This window comes from Borostomias antarcticus (genome assembly GCF_949987555.1).
Source record: "Borostomias antarcticus genome assembly, chromosome: 16".
In the NCBI taxonomy this organism is placed as follows: Eukaryota; Metazoa; Chordata; class Actinopteri; order Stomiiformes; family Stomiidae; genus Borostomias; species Borostomias antarcticus.
This window is the reverse complement of record NC_140249.1, coordinates 17954478-17979099: the sequence shown is the minus strand read 5'-3', so window position 1 is coordinate 17979099 and position 24622 is coordinate 17954478. Positions and strand designations below refer to the sequence as shown.

General features: G+C 46.0%; 1 protein-coding gene across 1 annotated transcript; it reads left to right on the top strand.

Moving 5' to 3' along the window:
* The first annotated feature begins 4623 nt into the window (after positions 1–4623).
* Positions 4624–24135, top strand: phf21ab (PHD finger protein 21Ab). The gene is made up of 17 exons (XM_084450615.1): positions 4624–4668; positions 5285–5383; positions 6630–6662; positions 8302–8367; positions 12492–12683; positions 13337–13588; positions 14039–14128; positions 16340–16651; positions 16828–16935; positions 17196–17247; positions 17524–17603; positions 17773–17833; positions 18749–18918; positions 19563–19718; positions 20120–20195; positions 22658–22761; positions 22965–24135. Exons 1-17 carry the CDS (start codon positions 4627–4629, stop codon positions 23769–23771), a joined length of 2700 nt encoding a protein of 899 aa, XP_084306741.1. The 5' UTR covers positions 4624–4626; the 3' UTR covers positions 23772–24135.
* The last annotated feature ends 487 nt before the right edge of the window (positions 24136–24622 follow it).

Below are 24622 nucleotides of genomic sequence, written 5' to 3'. Positions count from 1 at the left end.
GAGGGAAATAGGGAAGGGTGAGGGATAGGGCCGTGGCAAGTCGAGGCAGCAACAAATTGCTCCGCGTATTCTTCGCGTTGAGTTGCATGGAGTGCTACTTCTCTCCAGATGAGTTTCACCGAGTTTACATCCGGGTTTTTTCCCTAGGCAATGGGAGGCATACTACCACTGTTCCTTAGGCAAAGTGAAATAAATTCGCCGCACCGTCACAAAAAATAGTTCGCTTTTCAAACACATTTTCTTTTCGTCTTGCGCCACCCATCGACTCGCACTACATAACTTTAACAATATTATAATTACTAATTGATCGATCTAAAGGGAAAATATCACGATCGTTACCGCTGTGAAATAGTTTTCCTACCCCCTTCTTCTCCCTCCTCTTGAGCGCAGTGATAATTGTTGTGCTCAGGCTGTGGTGAATGAGATTGAAGAAGAGTTCTTGTTTTGTATCTCAGTTTCTCTCTTTTTGGACAAATTGAATTTAAACAAATGTGAAAATAGTACGGATATCTTATACTCTGCTAAAGGGAGAGCGTTTGAACATTTGCATGATAACGTTGTACCGGGGATTCGGTTGAGAGGTATTGGGTTGTTTGTAAATATTTATTTAATTAATTTCTGAGGAGAGGAGGACTGCTGCTGCTCAAGTGAGTAGAGAGGAGAGTAAGTGCACATTGGGATCTTTTTTATTATCATCATAACTTTCATTTTCACTGTTTCTATGATTGTTTTTCCGTGTGTTTCACCTACACGCCCGTATCTCATCGTGTTTTATTATTGGGAGAGCGGATGCATTTTTGCTCACTGCAATTTCTTATTATAGGAGTTGGGCTGATATTCTCTAGCTAGCGAAGTGCACTGCTATTGGAGGGCAGCGGACGGAGAAAGGGGCCGATTCTAACTTGTAACCACCAGCCCGTGCCCGTGTGTGATAATTTGGTTAGATTACTTATTTTGACACTATCCCGTGTTTGAATTGTACATTTTTTACCAACAATATTCAATAACAGCATTATTTAGCTTTGATGCAAGTTAGCAGGGGCAGCCTTCAATGTGGCTTTATGTAGACACTGACAGCTAGCTGGCTAGCTAACGTTAGCTTGGTGATAGATACTGCTGTGAATGTTGCTCGACCTGTGCTACTAGCCGGTTATCTAGCTACTTGCTGCTAAGCGGCTAACATTGTAGTTCTCATAACATTTTGAGGCAATTGCGATTATGTACGATTGGAGGGTGTCATTGTTTGATATACTCTTCAATTACTTTCATATTCCCTATCATATAAGCCTAGTTTGCACCAACTATGTAGTACAAGGCAGTTAGCTGGCCGATAGGGGCGAATGGAGAGTTGCGCGAGCGGTTGCATAGCGCAAGATGGCCATTATAGGACTCTTCAAAGAACGTTATAAAACGTTTGTTTGAGGATGTGAGGACAAGAAAATCCATCTAAGTAGCATACCTTTAATTATTTGTTAGCTACATTGTAAGTATTCGTGCATTTCTATTGAAACTGCACAATCTAACATTTCTCATGCATTTTTCTATACAGGCCTATCGACGTAATGATGCTTGAAGTTTATCCAGGCACCTAACTTATTAGGCTATTTGTACGAAACCCCTATCATGTGCACCTTGATGAGCCTACTGATTTAGCCAAGTCCAAAATGATATTGACCTATTAGGCGATGTTATATGATCTAAAAATACAATGAGCCTAGTTTATTTGCCTTACCGCATCATAATAAAACATCAATATATTGCGTATTGTCTTGTGCTAGGGGACAGATACTGTGGGGAAAAGTGAAGTAGGTTACTCAGTCCTTGCTGTACTTTCACATATCATATAAGCCTATTTGATAGAAAGCAGGTGCTACCAGGGCACATCATGAGGATCTCATGGCATTTACTCATTGTATTGAGTACAGTTGAAGGTGACTCGTGTCTTTTCTGGTACATTGTTAAGTTCACCTTTAATGAAAAAATAAGCACCAAATTGGTCATGCTTGAACGTGCAGGCCTAAGCACCAAATCTGCTTTTAGACTTAAAGTGAAAGTCACCTATGGTAGCCTATGTATCACATATAATCTCTAGAAATAAGTATCAGGGCATTTTGGAGTAAATCCAAGGCTCTGTTCTACAAACTGAAATAAGTTATCATTTATTGTTTCATACAGACATCGCTTCACTTGGATATGGCAATCTCGTCCAAGGCCTTTTTCCTCAGTACTCTGAACAGAACGGGAATGTCTCTCTGTGTGGGTGTAGTATGTCTGTAGGTTTTATTTTCAGATCATGAATCTTGTGTATTGGCTTTAAAAATAACCTCAAGTCAGATGTGCAATAGCTAGAGTACAATACTAAGATTCTAATCTCTTATTGTGAAACAATTCAACTTCTACTTGCTCTAATGAAAGTGGAATACAATCAATAACAGTAGAGGAAATGGCCTCAGTACCCTGGTTGTTAGGGATGGAGTGGAGGGGGTCTGTGTTGTCTGGACAGGTTAATTGCCAGACTGCTCGACTACTATACTAAAATGGTCTACATCCCATGGTTTTCTGAAAGTAGGACTAGATGAAAAGTTCAGATTTCCTGCTGAGAGTGAGATTTAAGATAAGCAATCATACCTCCAATTATACACAGTAATTGGGTTTTAACCAGTGTCACTCTTCCATGGTTGTTGGCCTACTAAAAGGCCTTTGTACTGTAAAATATCCAGTGGAACTTTAATGAAGTGATCAAGCTTTAAATGACAGTACTCTCTCTTTACTTACTCAGCTCTGCTCTGGCTCAGGTTCTGGGTGCATGGACTCAACCTCTATACACAGTGGTTCTCAAACCTTTCAGCCTGCGACCCCCCAAATAACGTCGGCAGATTCTCGCGACCTCCAACCTCCCCTGAAAAGATTCCGACAATCTGAGCACAAACGCTCACACTCACGCTCCATATGTACTACAGCTCCAGCCCTCCTAGCGCCTCTCGGTTCTGTAGACAGCCAACAACTTTGGGTGAGTTGGCACTCTCTGGAACTACAGTCCCTTGTCCCACCACGGAAAAAACTAATCTCGGCCTAGTTGCCAACGAAAAGCTTGTTAAATAGTAAGTGTCGCTGAAAAAATTTAATTGATTCTCGCAGTCGCACGAGGGCTTGGTGAACATGGGTGGGGAGTTTTGACAGCTTGGTGTTGCTAATAAACATTTAAAATATTTTACTGAAAAACTCCTTAACTTTTGCCAAAGTGGTAACCAGAAAAAATGGTTGGTCGTCTTCTGCGTTTTATGACACGGGTGGCCAATCACAGCGCTTGCAATGTCAATATTTTAGTGGTTTTGGGAATCCTTTGCTCTTCGTTGTCTCGCAAAAACTGGAAACAGCTGTTGTTTAAACACTCTTGAGCAATAAAATACGCATCATCTTTGTAGCGTTCATGTTCTTCCCACATTACGACTTAAAAGCTCATGAACACACAAAACGACTTAAAAGCTCATGAACACACAAATGGGAAATGGGCCCTTCTGAGGAGCCTGTGACTAAGATAGCAGGGACTGGCTAGTAGGCCTATTAGGTTTTGGCTCACTAAAATAGTAAACAGCAACTATTAGCCTGTTCTATGTCACAACATATGTTTATGCAAACCATGTTACATTTTTACATTTGTCATTTAGCCAACACTTTTATCCAAATCGACTTAAACAAATTAGACTACATGAATTTGTATAGACCTATAGTAAGTGACCGACTGCACACCCCAGTCATCATCAGTATTCAGTTGTGAATTGGAGCACACGTTTCCTGTCTGTGGTGTCCATGATGCGCCAAATGGCCTTCTTTGTAACGCTGTCACCTTACATGTGACCTTGTTCTCTGTAATGCTGTCACCTTACATGTGACCTTGGCGATGTTGCTGGGATGTTTCTTCAACACTGAAGGAGGTCGTGCCACGCTGAATGGCCTTAGAGACTAGTGGGCTCTGGTGTGACAGGCGGTCTGTTTCTCCTGGCTTGCAGGAAATCAGAGAGTTGTGGAGAGACCAGTCTCACTGCCAGGTGGTGAGTCCAGCAACGGCCCCAGTTGTAATTGTTCTCTTGGCATGCAGCCTTGGTCCGGAAATCAATCGGACTGGACGGCTGTAAAATTGCCTCAGGCAGAGCTGCTATTTTCTCAGGCCTCGCTGTTTATTAAATGTTGCGCTTCGAAACCAGCTAAATGGATGCTTTGCTTTTGTTAACTTTGGCTTAGTCTGTCAAGGCACTGTGCTTGTCATTTGCAAGTTATTGACCCTCTTGCATGCCGGAGTAAAAAAATCCCAACTCTGAAGACAGAATTATTGGCTCGTTTGATGTTGCATTATGTTCCACAAAGGAGATTGCTCTGCTGCCCCTTCGGGAGAGTAACATTAGTAGCCTCTTTCCTTTTGAATCATTAAACTTTATGCAGATGTACATCATAATTACGGTCACCTCTCAAATCTGTCAGGGGGCTCAGTTGTGTTCAGGGTCAGCAGTGCGTGTTGGCAGAAGGAAGAACCATAACCACATGTCCTTATTTCTTCATGTTGCCAAGTGATATTGGATATGTTTAAGTACTATAACCTTGTTTTGTTCTGTGTACAGCGGCTCTTTAATGCTTCAGTTGGATGGTATTCACCCTGGAGACGGTGTGAAGGTAGAGTGGAGTTCATTTTCACATCCAGTCACGACTTTATCAATCATGAGGAGAGCTGTAAATGAGAAGGTCGTGACTCATGAGTAACTAGCTACTGGTAGGAAATGGTACAGTGTTATTACTATGTAATTGTTACCAAGTGGTACCATTTTGACCATGTATTAAAGATAGGTTCAGTTCCTGCCAATCTCAGGCTTTGTAGTCAAGCTCATAACATAAATAATGTTTTTGAGATACAAAAACTAAAAAAACGTTTTATTTTTATATTAAATAAATAAATGAAAATAATTACATTTGAATTTGGAATTTCTCTTGTGACTGGGTGTAGGCCCACATTTATATAACACTGCTTTGTTGCCATGGTTTGTACCCGACATAACTATGCAGTGGACAAAATCCCCTGAAGAAATATGATATAGAAATCCCATATAGGCTTCCTCCTAGTGATGTTTTCATGTCTAGTCAGTCAGTGCAACTTTTGTCAATCCTGCACAAATGTGTCCCTAGTAGTTAGTATGTGATGGAGAATACTTGTCATTCATTTTAAAGTAATCTGTCTAAATTGAATGGGTGTTCAGTCAAGGTTGTTGTTGCATTCCCCATAATGATTACACAGGCTGAACGTTTCCCTGGACTGACTGGCAGACTGTCTGGACCAATGATGGAATTACAAACATTACAGGAGGCTCTGAAAGTGGAAATACAAGTCCATCAGGTAGGAAAATATTTCACCTAAACTGTAATGGATGGAATTGACATTTTAACTGCAATTTTCTTTTATGCTTTACAACACACTCCATTATTATTAGTCTGTAGGTGTGACTGTGTTTGGAGCTTCTCAGTTCACGTGGTGCTCTCTCATGATCTCATCCACCTTGTATATCGGAGGCGGAGCCAATATCTTCCAGTGGGCTCAGCCTCTAATGTCCCAGAATCAGACTCAGCACATTGAGCAAGCTTCGATCTCCTAGGGGAGTGGTCAGCCACGGCCAGTAGACCTGGCATCAGCGCTTTGATAGGCCAGCCTGTTGCTTAGTAATAATGCCCCCGGTCCGGTTCTTCTCACAGAGCAGCACCCAGTTCTCATGTTCTCTCCATGTTTCTCATGTTCTCTCTATGTTCCTCATGTTCTCTCCATGTTTCTCATGTTCTCTCCACGTTTCTCATGTTCTCTCCACGTTTCTCATGTTCTCTCCACATTTCTCATGTTCTCTCCACGTTCCTCATTTTCTCTCCATGTTTCTCATGTTCTCTCCATGTTTCTCATGTTCTCTCCGTGTTTCTGATGTTCTCTCCGTGTCTCTCATGTTCTCTCCATGTTTCTCATGTTATCTCCATATTTCTCATGTTCTCTCCATGTTTCTCATGTTCTCTCCATATTTCTCATGTTCTCTCCGTGTTTCTCATGTTCTCTCCGTGTCTCTCATGTTCTTTCCATGTTTATCATGTTCCTCATGTTCTCTCCATGTTCCTCAAGTTCTCTCCATGTTTCTTGTGTTCTCTCCATGTTTCGGCCACAGCGGTATTGAGCTTTGATGTTTTTTGGATGCCAGTCTGTTGGTATTGGCACTGTGTTGAAGACTGTTTTCCTTCTTTTCGTTCTGTGTTGGGTTCAGAGGGAGCACACTGTTAGAGTAGTCACCGGTCTTCAGTGTTTGTAATGACCTCTGACTGTGGTAGTAATTTCTACATATTTGGGTTCTCATATTTCTACCCTAAGTAGCCCAATCTCTATTTTGTGTGGATGGTATGTCTAGCGACATCCAGATTTAAGTGCTTTTGCATAGTCAGCGTTCTACATTTCATTGAGAAGGATGCTAGTTAAAACTATTTGGAGGTCCCCATCACGACTGCATATGGGACAGGTGCACTGGTTGGACTGCAGTTCAAGGTTTATCCTGTAGATGTCACTGTATCCATGGGCTTTCTCATCAACATTTTCTTCTTCTCTCCTTTCACAGAAACTGGTTGCCCAGATGAAACAAGACCCACAGGTAAAGACTTATATATCGACATTGTAACCTCTAAAAAAAAAAAACACAATTTTGCTCTAGCTTTTCTGTGGTCACATTTGATGTAAAAAAAAAAAAGGGTCTCATATCACTGAACAACAATTCCAGTGAGTCTCCTCATGGTGAGATGATAAATGCGAAGGGATGATCAAGTTCCCAGCAGTTCTTTTATCAGAACAGGAGTGTAATGTGTTCTGCTTTCATTCGTTTCGTCTTTAGTATGGTTGAGCTGGTTTGGGGTACGTTTCCTCTTTAGTATTGCTCAGCTGGTTCAGGGTACATTTCCTCTTTAGTATTGCTCAGCTGGTTCAGGGTACGTTTCCTCTTTAGTATGGCTCAGCTGGTTCAGGGTACGTTTCCTCTTTAGTATTGCTCAGCTGGTTCAGGGTATGTTTCCTCTTTAGTATGGCTCGGCTGGTTCAGGGTACGTTTCCTCTTTAGTATGGCTCGGCTGGTTTGGGGTACGTTTCCTCTTTAGTATGGCTCAGCTGCTTTGGGGTACGTTTCCTCTTTAGTATGGCTCAGCTGGTTCGGGGTATGTTTCCTCTTTAGTATGGCTCGGTTGGTTCGGCGTACGTTTCCTCTTTAGTATGGCTCGGCTGGTTCACGGTACGTTTCCTCTTTAGTATGGCTCGGCTGGTTGGGGTACGTTTCCTCTTTAGTATGGCTCAGCTGGTTTGGGGTACGTTTCCTCTTTAGTATGGCTCAGCTGGTTCGGGGTACGTTTCCTCTTTAGTATGGCTCAGCTGGTTCGGGGTACGTTTCTTCTTTAGTATGGCTCAGCTGGTTCAGGGTACGTTCCTCTTTAGTATGGCTCAGCTGGTTCGGGGTACGTTTATTCTTTAGTATGGCTCAGCTGGTTTGGAGTACGTTTCCTATTTAGTATGGCTCAGCTGGTTCGGGGTACGTTCCTCTTTAGTATTGCTCAGCTGGTTCTGGGTACGTTTCCTCTTTAGTATGGCTCAGCTGGTTCGGAGTACGTTTCCTATTTAGTATGGCTCAGCTGGTTCGGAGTACGTTTCCTCTTTAGTATGGCTCAGCTGGTTCGGGGTACGTTTCTTCTTTAGTATGGCTCAGCTGGTTCGGGGTACGTTCCTCTTTAGTATGGCTCAGCTGGTTCGGGGTAAGTTTCTTCTTTAGTATGGCTCAGCTGGTTTGGAGTACGTTTCCTATTTAGTATGGCTCAGCTGGTTCGGGGTATGGCTCAGCTGGTTTGGGGTATGTTTCCTCTTTAGTATTGCTCAGCTGGTTCGGGGTACGTTTCCTCTTTAGTATGGCTCAGCTGGTTCGGGGTACGTTTCCTCTTTAGTATGGCCCAGCTGGTTCGGGGTACGTTTCTTCTTTAGTATGGCTCAGCTGGTTCGGGGTACGTTCCTCTTTAGTATGGCTCAGCTGGTTCGGGGTAGGTGAAATGCCATGTGAGAATGTTGATGCGCTGGGGTCCAGATCAATATAATTGGATCGGAGACCTCTAAAGACGGGTGATCATTCTAACTACCCAGACCTGAAAGCAGAGAAAATGAATGTTTTCTCCACTTTAAATTAATCATGTTTAATGGGGGGGGGGGGATAATGAAAGTTATCCACCCAGACCCTGACTGCCTGTGCTCTCCTTCTGTAGAATGCCGACCTGAAGAAACAGCTCCATGAACTTCAAGCCAAGATCACTGCACTCAGCGAGAAGCAGGTATTTCAGGACTCCGTGTTGACAGAAGGGTGTTCCAATCTGCCCTACATATGAACGCACATACACCTGATGCTTTTTTTTTTTTTTTTGCTTTTTTATTTTATTTACATATGCAAGTAACTGGGTGTTTCGTCTCAAGTGAATTTGTACACCGTGATACATGTTTGAAACTATTTCATCATTGGATTTTGTGAGTTGGAATTTAGAATGTATAATTTATAATGTATCATTGATGTCAGTTGTTGGGACAGTGGGTGAATTGCTGATAAAACATTTGCAATCCTCTTAACTCTGAACTAGATCTATGTTTATGGGCATATAAATAGAACACACACAGTGTAATGTCTTGTGATAAGAGGCTCTGAGGCTGAAAAGCATTCTTTTGAAGGCGCTCTACACCTCAACATACTACACCTCAACATACTACACCTCAACATACTCAGGCTGTGTCAGCATTATTCTTCCTACTCTTAAGACACTTCAGCCAAATCCTCCTGCTGCTACTCACTCCTTCCAGTCCAAGGAGCTGACTAATCAGTGTTGGTTGTGACACACTGTGGGATCATTCTCTCTAAAGTGTATATAAAAGGAACTGGGATTTGAGTGACTGCATTTTTAAGGAGCTGCTTGTCTGGCAAGCTTTTATTTTCCACAACCGATTGACATTTGGGTTTGATTTGTTTTACTCTGATATCTGGCTGAGGGCTATCAGCTAGGAATAACTTAAAAAAAAAAAAAAATTCTGATCATTTGTTCTTGTTGTTGTAATTACCTGTTTATCTGGTGTTGAACTCGATTATCTTGAGTTCTTTCAAACGGCAGTTGAAAAAATGAGGAAACCTGTAGACGAACACGGACAGGTTTTGACGAGTCGGAGCGCTTGGAGAGGATGGTTTCTTGCTGAGCTCATGATGTGGGAATTCCCATTTCAAGGAGAAAAACCCTTCCTCCTCTGCCTGTGTCTCTGGACAGCTAGAACAGGCCCCTGTTAGGAGAACAGACCACCCCAAACACGTCAGACATGCAGAAGGCTTCTGTGGTTCTTATGAATATGGCCTGTCAGTGGTGTAACATAGTCACGATGGGCCCCAGTGCAAGCTATTATGACTGGCCCTATAGTGCACGCTAGTTATTAGTTATGAATACACACACACCATTAGGCATATGTACATTTATATATTTTACTGATGATATGTTGGATTTTACAGTTGAATTAGTTAGGTAGGCTATTGTATTGGCAAAGTAGAGATTCATAGAGAAAGCTATCAGAACCACGGATGGCGCTCTGACACGTGGTAACAAACGGACAAAACCAAATCAACAACACCAAAATCAAATCAACAAGTCGACTAATCAACCAACTGAAACTGGAATCTTTATGGGCCCTCTCACTCCACGGGCTTTTTAAAGGTTTTACCTTCCCAGCTCTTGACCACTTCACCGTCTTTGCTATTGTTGCAGTGTTTGTTTTTGTTTGTTAGCCCCACATCAGGTCAGGTTGTGGAGATGTGACTTATGGGAGTCTGAGGGGATTGGACTGTATGTTGTCCTGCCAGCCAAGCAGAGAGGGAAGTCGGAACTAGATTTGACACATGGCTTACTCACGTCACGCCCTTTCTATCGCCACCAATGTTCTAGGCTAGGGCCCAGGGGCCGAAATGGGATGAGACCATAGTCCTCCTATCCTCTGGAAAGTGTCAGTGATTGTGTTACCCAGCAACAGGCCTGAATAAGAATTGGATGAAGCAATTTCTGGAGCGTAATCAACTACTGTGTGTGAGTGTGAGAGTGTGAGTGTGTGTGTGTGTGCAGGTGTGTCTCTGCTTTCCCTATCACCTTCCAGGCGCCGAGCCCAGACATGCACGCTGCTAAACCGAGCACAGTCCATCTCAGCTGAACGACTGAGACGGCGAACGTCAACCTCAGTTTCTAACGCTAACGCCGCGCGGGGCCGACGCACCGCGAATATAACTCTGTTAGCAGAGTCGGGATGCAGGCTGACACCACATGACGTGACAGTCACCGCGAGTCCCCGGTTGTGAGGGAGACGGAACGGGCTGGCGGGAGACGGCCGTTTCCGCGCTATGCGTCGATCCCCGCTTCCCAGGGCCAGATAAGTGCCCCCTCCCAACCTCCAGCTGAGCCCAGCTCTGCTTCCTCTGCTGGGGTGGGGGGGTGGGGGGTGGGGGTGGGGGGCAACAAAGGGCCAGAAGCAGCTCCAGCCTCGGCTCTGAAGTGCCCACACAAGAGCCCCGCTTCAATCACATCTCTCAGCATCGCCTCTTTCACGGGGCTGGTACTTGTATCCATCCTCTCTCCTCCTCCCCCCTCCTCCTTTTCTGAAAGAGGGGCTGAGAACGGTCCTTTTTCCCCCCACTGATATGGTGGAGTTGAGAAGCAGACTGAAGGAGAGATGTTAGGCTGGGTCCCTAGCCTGTTTGATTAGCAGTATTTAGAGTCCCCCTCCTGCCAGGTCCCCTAAAGAGCACAAACACAGTAAATCACCCCACCCCACTGCTTTTTAAATGACTCTTGATTAACATGGAAATTGGCTTCTTGGCCAAGAGCAGCCAACCAGATTTCCCCTGGCCTGGGTCTGGGAGAGAGAGAGAACGCTCGAGCTCCACAAAACTGCCAACAGGCTGGAGCATGAGAGGCAGAGGCAGAGATTTGCTGAATCTCCTATTTGCACGAGCCCTGAAAACCCACATTAAGAGAGTCTCTTTCTCTCTCTCTCTCTCTCTCTCTCTCTCTCTCTCCCCCTCCCTCTCTCTCTCTCTCTCTCTCTCTCTCTCCCCCTCCCGCTCTCTCTCTCTCCCTCCCCCCCTCCCACTCTCTCTAGAGCCAAACCTCTACATACAAAATGAAAGGCTTTTATGTCGACTGCAGATAATATGATGAGCAAAGCAAAGAGAAGCAGCTGGAAGTACACACTTTTTTTCCCTGTCTTTTAGCTCCCCAAAGAGCGACGGTGCGGTTAGCCCCAGGCTAGCAGCGCACAATTGGTTTCACCTCAGTAAATGCATATCCAATGCTAATCCTGTTAGCTTTGGTAAATATTTACAGGGCAGGCCAGCGAGCAGAGCACGGCTCTCCGACTCCCCAGGTCCTCATATTCTCCTCTACAGTCTAATTCCCCGTGTCAGGACTGTGCCTGTGTTTCTGTGTAGCAATAGAATGAAATGACATTATTTGGCAGCGCCTTGAATGCTAATTTACTCTTTTGCTCTCATGAGAACTTGGGGCTGTTGTCAAGGCGAAAAGGTCATGAGCCCGCATCATATCGAAGCCAGAGAAGTGGTTTTGATTTGAAATGAAAGCAAATGTCACACGAGACTTCAGAACATGAGGAAGACGGGGAGGCCAGAAGAAAAGGGCTGCTTTTAAGCGGAAGTAGCAAGGGGACATTTTATCAGCCTCTCTCTGTCTGAAAGGATGTTGTCATGTTAAGTTCATAATCCAAAAGCTTTTATCGTCCATTTGGAACAAACTGAAATTTAGCTTCAGCTTCCGCATTGCCCAGATAAGCACGCTGGATAGTAGTATAGAATTAGGGATGTTAATAGTTAATCGACTATCAATTAATTGCTGATAAGAATTTACTCAAGTAAGATTTGGTTACTCGATTAATTGCGTGTTAATGGAACTGATTTTTTTTTTTTGGAATGAAAATATCAACGGGAGTTGCATGAAATGTAATCATGATTTAGGATGACTGGACATGAGGGCGCCACGCCATGTAGTGAAGGCTAATTGGGATGCCGGGAAATTTCAACAACACAGCAAAAGACAAAAATTAAGCGTGCAAAGCGCAGTCCGGCGCGGGACATTCTTATCAATTAATCGACTGTTGTTTGTTAAGGTTAACAGTTATCGATTAATGAAATTCCTTGAAATTTGCAACCCTATATAGAATACTTCTAGGATACTGTGAACTACAGTTGTTTATGTCACCTGTTCATCCCTCCCTCATTCCCTCTTCTCTCTCTCTCTCTCTCTCTCTCTCTCATCCTCCTGTTACCCTGGCCCTCTTCTCTGCCATCCTCTCCTCCTACTCACCTCTCCCTTCATCCGTCTCTCCTCACACGTCTCTCCCGCGGTCTCTCTCCCCCTCCCTCCTCCAGAAAAAGGTGGTGGAGCAGCTGAGGAAGGACCTGCTGGTCAAACAGGAGCCGGAGGCCAAGGTCCTGCAGGTGCAGCCGGCCGCAGACAAGCAGCACGTCCTCCAGATCCCCACCGCCCAGGCCTTGCAGGCCCCGCCCACACCGACCCTGACCCTACAGGCCCCGCCCACACCGCCCCTGGGCCTGCAGCAGGTACGGCGAACGGAAACTCACATCCTGTATTTTCAGTTCTGTCCTAAATGTTGTATTCTATATTGTCGCTAGTACGCCAAGTTCTGGTGTAAATTCTCCCATCATGCCCCTGGGATTTATCTCCTGCTCTCAGCGAGATGGGGAGTGCTCGGCTGGCTGGTTTCCTGTGGTGCTTTGATATAATCAGAGCCGCTTAGGTCAGTCGGCGCCATGCTGCAGTCTTGTTGACCCGGGTGGCCTTGGCGGCTAAAGGAAACGACTCGGCCGATAGGATTGGCTGACGGTTCCCCCGGCCAACTTGTTGGAGGGGTGGGGGTCAGTGCAGAGTCCCCGTGTGCGCTTGGGAGCACTCAACATTTTAGCGATATTACTGTATAATAATAACGTCTTAGTTTAACAAGCATTGGAATTACTACAATAGGGACACATGTACTTTACAGCCTTAACAGTAGTGGAAGTACTTGAGACGGCCACGGTCTTTTGTACCGGTGTGGTTATGTGTTCATGTTGTGTTTTGGTCATCTCTCCCTCCCTCCCTCCCTCCCTCCCTCCCTCCCTCCCTCCCTCCCTCCCTCCCTCCCTCCCTCCCTCCACCTCTCCCTCCCTCCCTCCCCCTCTCCCTCCCTCCCTCCCCCTCTCCCTCCCTGTGACAGAAGACGCTGACCGTCACGCCGGTCATCACCACTAAGACTCTACCTCTAGTGCTGAAAGCTGCCGCCCTGCCCGCCATGCCCGCCTCCCTCGTACCGCAGCGCCCCACCGTCGCCATGGTCACTGCCATCAGCGCCGCCCCCAAGCCCACCGACTCCCAGAACGCACCAATCAACCTTCAAGTGGCCAGCAAGTTGACCAATCAGGGCTCTGAGCCAGTGCGGCTGGTATCCAAGAACGCAGTTGTAGTAAGTGTCTTTTCTTTGTTTCCTTTTAAAATCCTCTCATCTCTGTCCTCATTCTCCTGTTCAACCTTTTCAACGTGTCCTCTTGGGTAGTATTAATAGCTAGAGTTGTCAGGCCCAGATCAATGAATTCTGGGTCCTTCTTTCATCATGTATTTCTGTCTTTTAAATACAATGCTGATTGAAAATACATTGTATGCTGTATCATATTTATTGTAATGGGATTCTGCATGGTTCAAGTAGACCATGCTTGTTAAAAAAAGAATAAGAAAAACAACCCTCTCTTCTCATTTGGAACTGTTTGGAGGCTGTGGTGTGGTGGCCCTTTGAAGTCAGTGATATTCCTGAGTATCCCTCGGGGGGAAACGACGTGTAGGCTTGGAGAGTTTGAGAATGGGATGTCCTCAGATGCCCTGCCGTAGAGATGCGGTGTCTGATGTGGTTTTGTCTCCGGTGCAGGCCACCACCACCTCCTCCACCCAGCCTATCAAAGTTCCTCAGTTTGTCCCTCCTCCTAGACTGACGCCTCGACCCACCTTTCAACCACAGGTGCGTCCCAGTAAGACCTGCCCCCCAACCCTAATCCCCACCAATCAGTGTGTGAGTGGCCACTTCAGGCATTTCAGCCAGGCACCACTAGAGGGCGACAGTGTGCGCACAGATGTGTTCCTGGAACAGGCTGGCTGGCTACATGGCGCTAAAGATAGCCTGCCGTTTGCCTTGTGCTGCTTTCTTTCATGTCCTCTCCTCCTGTCCTGTTTTGCTTTCTGATTGACACGTGAAGATAATTTCTAGTCTGTGTTGTTGATGACTTTTCCTGGCTGACGTTTTTGTGTATGTCTTTCTCTTGGTTGTGAAAACATGTTTTTTTTTCTGCAGCTTCATTGTTTTGTGTTTTTGGCTGTTTGTGTTTTTAACCCTCAGTGTGTAACCTGTGTGGTGTCTACTCCGTTAAGCTGAGTAATGCCACTGGGCACTGGGCCCTGTAGTCCTTTCTGGGTCTTGTAGTCCTTCTTGGGTTCTCCTTGTAGTCTTTGTATTGTCCACCCTGCCCTTCAACAAAGTGCCTCCTCATTGTAACATTCCCATTCCTGTCAAAGATGTTAGGGATGTGCACAGCGACTATTTTCACCGCTGACCAGACGGTGGTTTTGTAACTGACTATACGACTAGTCGAACTCGTAACGTGTATTTTTTATATGGATCTGTGTCTGCAATAAAGTTTATCTATCTAACCAACCACTCAGCCACAGCCAATTTGCGCTCGTTGCACAGGATGGGCTTCTCAATAACTCGCTCTTCGTCTTGTTTGCCAATTTAAAATGGGGGGGTACTTTGTGACAATTGCCCCTTTTTTGGAATGTATAAACTATTTTGCTAATTTAATGGTCTGCCTTCTCCAGAATTCAACTCGGAAATTAGGCTGGGAAAGCGAGCGTGAATAGGCTGGCTAGTCATAGTTGCACAGATTTCCAACGAGTCTTGACTTTCACAAACCAAATTATTAGACTGCATTTACACAAATGTTAATGTGAGCACACATTAGTGGCAATGTGCACCCATTATCATTGAATAGCATAAGTTAAATACCGCGGATGTCAGAGGAAATGTTTTGAAGACAAATGTATTCAATGGTCCACAACAAATACGCAAAGAATAATGTAAAAACAGTGCATAATCGAAATAATAGACCAGGTCTACTGTGCAAAAAAAAAAAGACTAATGAATTGTACATTTGGGGAAGTGTTCGTTAGGCCTGGTGTAGGCTGGCCTAGGCAAAAAAAAAATTTGATACTGCAGAATAGTCTAATTTGAGCTGACCACCAACTAATTTCATTTAATTTCAATAATATCAGGTGGTTGCGAATGTTAAAGATCCGTTTGAATAAACGGTGTAGGCCTGGGACAGCGCAGAGCACACATGATTACAGGCCCAATAGCCTACAGCAGGGACCAGGGCTAGGCTCACTCAAACCACACATTCTTGTTCAGAAAAATCAGCATGTGAACGTGGTCTGGTGACCGACGGGACCTGCGACGATTCAAAATCAGGCCTGCAGCTGGAAAGACTGTCTGGCACTGAGGTCCCAGGCACACAGAGGTAGCGATCTGCAAGCTGCTATAGTCTGGGGAAGCGTTGGGCCGTCCCGCGCCACCACAGAAGTGGGTCTTCGCTCAGCGGGATAAGCAGTTCAGAGTCAGATATTATATTTAGTTCAACTGACTAGTATTTCCCAACCGACTAGCAGAAGCTGTGCTGTGCAGTCGTATAAACGACTATCCGCGCACATCCCTAAGAGATGTACAGTAATTATAATCAAATGGTCTCACACAGCTCAACAGCCAGTAACTCCAGGTTGCCAGGGAGACGACCCAAAGCATATTTTCTCTGTGGATGGGCTGAAGTACCCTTGCTGTGGTGTATTGTTGGCTAGGAAGGTTTTGTGTGCTTGTGCTGGTACGTTTATCCAAGAAACGTATTAGCTCACAATAAATTACTTGTAACACTAAGCATGTTGATATTTCCAAAAATAGTTGTACTGGCAACGTTGACTTTCACTCACGTAGAGTTTGTTGGTAAGTGACAGCCGTGCAGTGGTATCCATCCTTCTTTGAGAGGATCTCAGGGCTTCACATTGGCATTACTGTACTTATCGTTGGACAGACCCCTTAACCTGCGTTTGTGAAGAGCCCAGTCAGTAGACCCTTGTCTGCGACCAGTGGAATCGACTCATTGACCTCTGGTCCGTTCCCGCCCAGGTTCGGCCGAAGCCCTCCGCCCCTAACAACGTGGCCATCGCCCCCGCGCCGCCGCCCCCCATGATGGCGGCGCCCCAGCTGATCCAGCGGCCGGTGATGCTGACCACTAAGCTGAGCTCCTCCCCCCTGTCCGCCCCCGCCGGCCCCGTCCACCAGGTCCGCATCGTCAACGGCCAGCCCTGCGCCCCCGCCGCCAAGAGCCAGCCCTCCGGGCCCGTGGCGGGCATCGTCATTACCACGCCGGCCGCCGCCGCCCGCCTCGCTACCCCCACGCAGACGCTCCAGATCAGCGGCCTTGTCTCTGACGCGAAGGTCAGGACCATGGTGGGTTGTTGCGCTCGGGTTTTCAACGGGCGAAAGCTCCTTCCTCCAGAGTGACATTTCTAAAGAAAAAAAATATTTTTTGTTCACTTCTGTTTGATCTGCGGCTTCCTGCCATCCCCTGTTTGGTTCTGTGTCGTGAACGGCGCTTATTCCCTGTTTCCCAGACTGTTAAAGCTCAGGGGGGATCGGAACAGAAGCTGTTGGTGAGCACCTCCTCCTCCACTCCTCCTCTGTCTCCTGCTCCCAGGCCTAAGAGGGAGGAGAACCCACAGGTACACTGGAGCTCGAGCGTCCGCTTCACTGTTCACAGTCAGTAGTGCCTTGCATGCCACCGGTACGGAGTAAAGAGTTCAGAAAGAACAAAAGAAGCTCTAATTTCAACTCTCCGTACTGTATGTGTAATCCTGTATTGGCTATTTGTATTCATAAAAATACCCTACATTTGAGGATCTAAGAAATACATATTTCGTATCACTTTCGTGTCAAATGATGAGAACCAATCATCTTAATGCATTGTCATTTTTGTACCTAGAAACTTGCCTTCATGGTGTCGCTCGGACTTGTCACTCATGACCACTTGGAAGGTAAAAGCCCTCAGCATTTACTAGGGATGCACCGATTGCAAAATTCTGGGCCGATGCCGATGTTTAAAATAACAATCCGGCCGATGCCGACTACCATCGGTGAATGTCATTTTATTTGCCGATGGGCCGATGGCAGTCAACAAGGCTAACATCGGCCGATGCCGATGTTCGGCCGATGCATCGGTGCATCCCTAGCATTTACCCATGTGAACCTTGTTGAGCAACGTAGAAGGTTATATGGAGGTGACCTTTGCCTGCGCTGTTGTGTGGTTCCAGAAATCCAGAGCAGGAGACAGGAGCGCAAGCGCAGGACGACAGCCAACCCGGTGTACAGCGGAGCCATGTTTGAGCCCGAGGTACCGAATAAACGACCCACACTCCCACTGCACATCTTCAACTGTGGACTCGCAATCACATCACAGCTGGAATCACTCACCTGTGCGCGCGTCTCTCCCTCTCTCTCCCCCTCTCTCTCTCTCTCTCTCTCTCTCTCTCTCGCGCACACTGTTCCCGTTGTTCTTGCAGAGGAAAAAGAGTGCAGTGACCTACCTGAACACTCCTCTTCACCAGGGCACTAGGAAGAGAGGTCAGTATATACGTCTACACTGGAGACTGGACACACCTGCACGCACACCTGTTCTAGCGCCCAAGGACGTCGCTCCGTACCGAACGTGACGGTCTAGACGATCCGTGTTTGTGTTCTTGTTTATGCACTTTTGACTTGAGAATGTTAGGAAATGCTACGAAAGGAGAACTCGCTTCCCTGTAAACCTTTCTGGCGAACGCTCTTTGCTCACTTACCAAATCATGCCGTGTACGAATACTTGGTCAGAGACTACTGCTCTAACCACAAAGTGATCGCTTCAGCCTTGAAATGCTTTCCTCTTTTCTGTTCCATCACTGTGTGTATATAGCATGTCAGATTTGCTCATACAACAAAATAGGTCTGGGATGATGCCAAGTTCTTGGTTGTCTGTAGCTACTGCTTAGACATTTGGAGAAACCTAGAGGTTTTTATCCTATATGAATGAGAATATAGTGTATTAGAGAGTATTTTCAAGTATAGGTTCCTATGCATTTCATCGTCAGACCACACAGGAACGATTTTCAGGTATGATAACATCTGACAAGCTTTGATTTCCACTGAGCGTCACCCATTGAGTCGGGCAGCTTAACCACACACCGCTGAAGAAGGACGGGCCAGTCCTTCACTAATGGCTGCCAGCTCACCTCCACCTGCTTCTGAACTTTCTCTCTTAGCTTCTGCGTCTTCCGAACCCCCCGGCCGCTCGCACGTAGCTCGTCTCTCACTGCACTAACTCTGCTCTCTGTGCTTCTCCTACTCCTCCTTTTCCACCCTAAACCGCCCACCCATCCCCTCACACGCTAGCCAACGAGGACTCCCTCTCCAAGGTATGTCGGTCAGACGACTTGTCTGTTTGTTTTTCCCCCCTACTCCATCTTTCTTTTTTTCTTTTTTCGTCTGTCTCATTTCACCCAGGTCGCCCACCCAAATACAGCAGCGTTCCAGAGCTGGGCAGCCACACCCCGACCTCCCCCTCCAGCCGTCAAACTGGCTCCCCGGCCCCCGAGAGGCCCGACACGGGGGGCTTCCCCTTCCCCGTCCACCCCCACACTCTCCTCCCCCTGCCCAGCCCCAGCTCTGGGGATGTAAGTAGCTGGAGGGAACGCAGACGCAGCCTGGATCTCTCCGGGGCTCTATCTCGACTTACCTGACCCCCGCCCCCCCCCCCTACCTCGTTAGGCCAATGGCGCTGCCCATAGGCTATAACCCCATCGTATATCAGCGGAGTCCAGTTGGCCCAGTTACCTCAGTCATTCATGTCTCACCCCCCCCCCCTCTCAAGGCATTGACAAACATGTGCTTGTTTTTCTCCCACTCTATGATCCATAATGCCATCTTATTATTTTCATTCCTGATGCAGTCTTACAAAGTGAACAGTGTACCTGTGCCTTAACAGGAAAACATGACATCTTGCTAAGTTGTCCCTGGCTTTATTCATAAATAGTGCAAGATAGTTTTGAACCCATTAAACCTCCAAGGTTAATTGACCAGGGTCTTTTGAACTTAAACTTGCAGTCCAGCAACAATGACCTTTGAAGTGGCCTTTACCCCTTATAACCTCATGTAGTAGAATTTACCATAACAAAAACTCAAAGAAGAGGCCATAATTCGATAAAAGAGTCCTGAAATTAACAAACATTGCAGCTCCCCAAGCCCTGCCTCTCCACAGCTGATTGGACGGGCCTAAACGGGGGGCAAAGAAACTGATTGGTCCAATTCTTCCCGACAGGGAGACATCCATGAGGATTTCTGCACTGTGTGCAGACGCAGTGGCCAGTTGCTCATGTGTGACACGTGTTCGCGTGTATATCACCTGGACTGCCTGGAGCCACCCCTGAAAACCATTCCTAAAGGCATGTGGATCTGTCCAAAATGTCAAGACCAGGTAAACGCAGCACCCGCCCTACCAATCCTGTGTCATGGTTAAGGACACGGCCTAGCAGTCCAGCGATTCAGCGGCCCAGAAACCTAAGAACTGAGACACGCAGTCCTACGGATACCCCTTCCTTAAACCTCCATCAGTTATCCCTTATGCCTTAATGTCAACATCAAGATACAACTGTTCCATCCTTTGTAAGCTTCAACATGATTGGGTATTGTTTTACTGTATGTGCTTATGTCCCATCCATTTTGTTAGTGAAGGATGACACGTCACACTCCCATCTGATTCCATTGTTTGTCCATCCTGACACCACCAAACGGTGACCGCACGGTCATTCTCTTCGACGCCAAGTTCAAACCCTGACGTCACAGTCACCTTGTAAATGGTAATTTTACCCTCTTCAGATATTGAAAAAAGAAGAAGCAATTCCCTGGCCGGGAACCCTGGCCATCGTTCATTCCTACATCGCTTACAAAGAAGGTAAGACTGGCACGCTTTCTGACCAAATAAGTAAGGGATAATCAACTCGTAGGTGTGATATATACGGTTTTAAGGCACACGTGGAGGTGAAGAACCACCTGACGTGTAGTGGAGAATGGTTGCCTCCACAAAGTGCCTTTAAACCGCATAACGCATGGTGGAAAGGTCTTTAAACCGTAGAACGCATGGTGGAAAGGTCTTTAAACCGCATAACGCATGGTGGAAAGGTCTTTAAACCGTAGAACGCATGGTGGAAAGGTCTTTAAACCGCATAACGCATGGTGGAAAGGTCTTTAAACCGCATAACGCATGGTGGAAAGGTCTTTAAACCGCATAGCGCATGGTGGAAAGGTCTTTAAACCGTAGAACGCATGGTGGAAAGGTCTTTAAACCGCATAACGCATGGTGGAAAGGTCTTTAAACCGCATAACGCATGGTGGAAAGGTCTTTAAACCGCATAACGCATGGTGGAAAGGTCTTTAAACCGCATAACGCATGGTGGAAAGGTCTTTAAACCGCATAACGCATGGTGGAAAGGTCTTTAAACCGTAGAACGCATGGTGGAAAGGTCTTTAAACTGCATAACGCATGGTGGAAAGGTCTTTAAAACGCATAACGCATGGTGGAAAGGTCTTTAAACCGCATAACGCATGGTGGAAAGGTCTTTAAAACGCATAATGCATGGTGGAAAGGTCTTTAAACTGCATAATGCATGGTGGAAAGGTCGGCCTGCTGCCAGACATCTCATTATCCCCAAATCAGCCACTTTTTTCATGTCAAGTATGCGTGGTACTGTAGCCTAGCTATCCCTCATCCTGTCCCTGCAATATGACGATACGACTGACGGTGATATACCACAATGTGAAAATAAAAGTTATTGATTAGGGGACAATGAGGTGTCTGGCTGTTATAAACAGTCTGTTGGCAAGATTTGACAATTGATTTGTCGCACAGCTGGACAATTGATATGTCGCACAGCAAATATGCAGTATCCTATAGGGTTGGGCATCGCCGATGTTTAATAGCCAAATACGATGGTTGAGAAAACATTGTTACATCGTGTTAAAATAATTGCTGGGCACTTTTTAAACACTTAGGCTGTCAAAATGAACAGTTGAGTATTATATTTGTGCAAATAATTAGTCCCTGTGGGTTATTTTCCATATTGTGTCCCTCTTGAAGAACAGTAAACTGGAGCTAGAGGCAGGCGGCATGCGCCTTATACCTGAGTTTCTAAGTATATAGCATTATTTCTGCTTAATTAAACATTCATGTAAATGATTAGATTAACATATTTTTATGTCGCAAAAATTAACAGATAAGAATTTACCTATAGCTAAATTAACACGATCTCTGTCAATGCCGTTCAACAGCCCGTGCGTAATGTTCCATTAGCCTATTATAAGACTAGGCCTACGCCTTCGGATTCGACCGTCTTTATCTAAATGATTTAGCCTACCATTATTAGCCTAATGCAAAATAAATACTGTGCTGTTACAATAATATAGCATTAGCCTAATTATTAGGTGTGGTTTTTTACCTATTTTCCATGACAAATATGACCTTCCAACTCTCCTCCGCGCAAACCGCCACATTGAGACCATAGGGCTTTGACTAGTTAGCTACGCTACCATGGCTACCATGTAATTGATCAATTATAGGCAAATTGTGGAAAATTACGCAAGGTTGATTCCATTTTTATTAGGCTAACTAATTCCGCAATTCCGTCCGCTGAAATCATAGGGCCCTACTTCAAGCTTTAGGCCTATTTCTGATTGGCAGGTTTAGATTGACTGACAACCTAGAAAGAACCAATCAGAACCTAAACTTGCCAACGGGACCTGAAACCTAGAGGCCTATAGGCCTACCTAAAGATGGAGAATATTATTATGAAATTCCCGGTTATTGTTTAGTAATTAAAAGGTAGGTGTGCCTACCTTAATCAAAAGACGATGAATACCGTGTAACTGCTTGAGTAATACAGTGTATGCCTATAAAATAATGAAGATCAGTAGGCTATTTTATAGGATAAGGCTTTTATTTTTAAAACCACAATAGGACGAGGTCATCGTCCATCGCGATGTTTGGATGTGCACATCGTGATGTCATATTTGAGTACACATCGCCCAACACTAGTATCCTACGCTTTGTTCATGGCTAGCTAGCGATATCAGGTACAGCAGGCTATGGGATTAGCTAGTTTGGGTTTCTGTCAAAGCTGCTGCTCTTTAATGTTGTTATAGTTACAGCCTGATAACGCATTCATTTAGATCGGTGATTAAACTTCAGCCGAACAATGTGTGCATTATACGGTTTTAACGCACACCTGCTGTTCAATCAGAAAAGACTATTCCCTCAGGCCATGTTACAAACCTTGACCTTGACTGCTAGGAAAGTTCTATTGGTGTCTTGAGTCAGCCAGAATAATCTCCAAGTCACCCATTCTTTCTACTTCCCCGCAGCTAAAGAGGAGGAGAAACAGAAGCTCATGAAGTGGAGTGCGGAGCTGAAGCTGGAACGAGAGCATCTGGAACAAAGGGTCAAACAGCTGAGCAACTCTATAACGGTAAGTTTCATAGTAACGGCAGAGCCCCTGCACCAATCGGTATCATCAGAAAGAAATTGAACAAAAAATACAAGTGAAATGCATTCATGCACCTGTAAAAAGTGAATGTCACAGTGGATACCCCACAAGGTAATCAGTGAATTATAACTTTTCTAAATTGTGTCCAAACTTTCTGCTTAACTCTGTTTTACCCCTCCAAATAGAAATGCATGGAGACCAAAAACACCATCCTGGCTCGCCAGAAAGAAATGCACGGTTCGCTGGAGAAGGTCAAACACCTTGTTCGCCTCATTCAGGCATTTAACTTCACCCAAGCCCTGGAGAAAGAGAATACAGACGCCATCGCCGAAGACACCGACAGGGTCAAGGAGAAAATCGTCCCCTCTGGACAACAGACTGTGGATGGGGTAGCCTCTGAGGCTGCAGCAGAGGCCATCAGCGAGTCTGTGAATGAGACCAAGTCCGAAGCTGGCGTCACACCACAGAACAACAGCAGCTTCGAGGCCAGGGAAAAGGATGAGGCCGAAGTTGAAGTGGACACTGAGATGGAAGCGACAGGAGTCAGCACCGAGGCTGCGGTTGATGTCGGTGCCGAGTGCGCGGCAGTGGTCATCACCTCAGAAGCAGAAACAGCAGCGGTGGGCGTCAGTATTGCTCAGCCAGAGGCTGAAGTCGGCCGCGCTGAAGAGGTCAGGGAGGTGGAGCCTGAAGACGCCGCAGTGGCCATTCCTGAGGACTCTGCTGTGGCTACCACCAACGGCCACACCTCTGACCTCACGTGCTCCGATGCCAGCAGCAAAGAAGAAAGCTGTACTAACACCACTAACGCCAACTCTGAGAACAGCGTCCCCGTCACCATTGCCACCACTAACAGCACAGAGGAGGTGGAAGCAGAAGAGGTACAAGACGAAAACACAAACAATGACTGCAGCACCAACAACAGCAAAACCTCAGAACCTTCCCAGCATTCGTTGCCTGCTATTCTCAACAGTTTGGACAATAAAGAGTAATGCTATGTCTCATGCATTGAGGAAAACCCCCAACCTATAAAATGACTTTTGCTTGCACCCTGGAAAGGTGCCCCCGAAGTTGCCAATCTATATAAATGTTATTTGTTTGCAATGTATTGTCAGACTCTGTCAATGGTAGATCGACAGCCCAAGTCAGATTGCTCTTGGACGTTGTGAGCTATTATACCCTAACTTTGGGTGAAAGGGGGGCTTATGTACCAATGTCATGCCAATTATGGTCAGAAAAATGTAGTTGTAATGGTAAAAGGGAGATATTGATAATATATAACATCACACCAGTGTGTGCCTGCAACAGTTGCCCTCAAAACTCTCAAGGGGCCTGTTTCTTAGGTTGTCTTCTATTCCTGGGGAGGCAGGTTAGAGATTTCCAAAGACCACGCGCTGAACCCAGAATGTGTTTCTCCAGCATTCACCGAGAGGAGCAGCAGAGGACAGGGCGCGTAGACCGAGGGGAGCAGCAGAGGACAGGGCGCGTAGACCGAGAGGAGCAGCAGATGACAGGGCGCGTAGACCTAGAAAAGCATCAGTATTTGTCCAGGGGAAACATCAAGGTGTTTGAGCGTCATCCAACGGGATGACAAGAGAGCCTTCAATTATCCCTCATTTACCTTCCTCCTCCTCACCTTCTCATACAGTAAATAATGACCAATAACTATGGACCCATTTACACAACACCTCAGGCAAAAAAAAAAGAAAAAGTGAAGCAACATTGCTTTGAAAGTGTTAGGCAAACTGACAGGAACTGGCTGGCCAGGGCATTGCTGAGGAAGACTCAGACAGTGGAGACAGTCCTCTGGAGAAAGTGGAATCAGACCACGCACGGTAGCCTA

Coding starts and splice junctions, on each gene's coding strand:
- phf21ab (XM_084450615.1), top strand. CDS start 4,627: ATGCTTCAGTTGGATGGTATTCACCCTGGAGACGGTGTGAAG. Junction 16,936..17,195: donor AGAGGGAGGAGAACCCACAG/GTACACTGGAGC, acceptor TTTTGTACCTAG/AAACTTGCCTTCATGGTGTC. Junction 20,196..22,657: donor CTACATCGCTTACAAAGAAG/GTAAGACTGGCA, acceptor ACTTCCCCGCAG/CTAAAGAGGAGGAGAAACAG.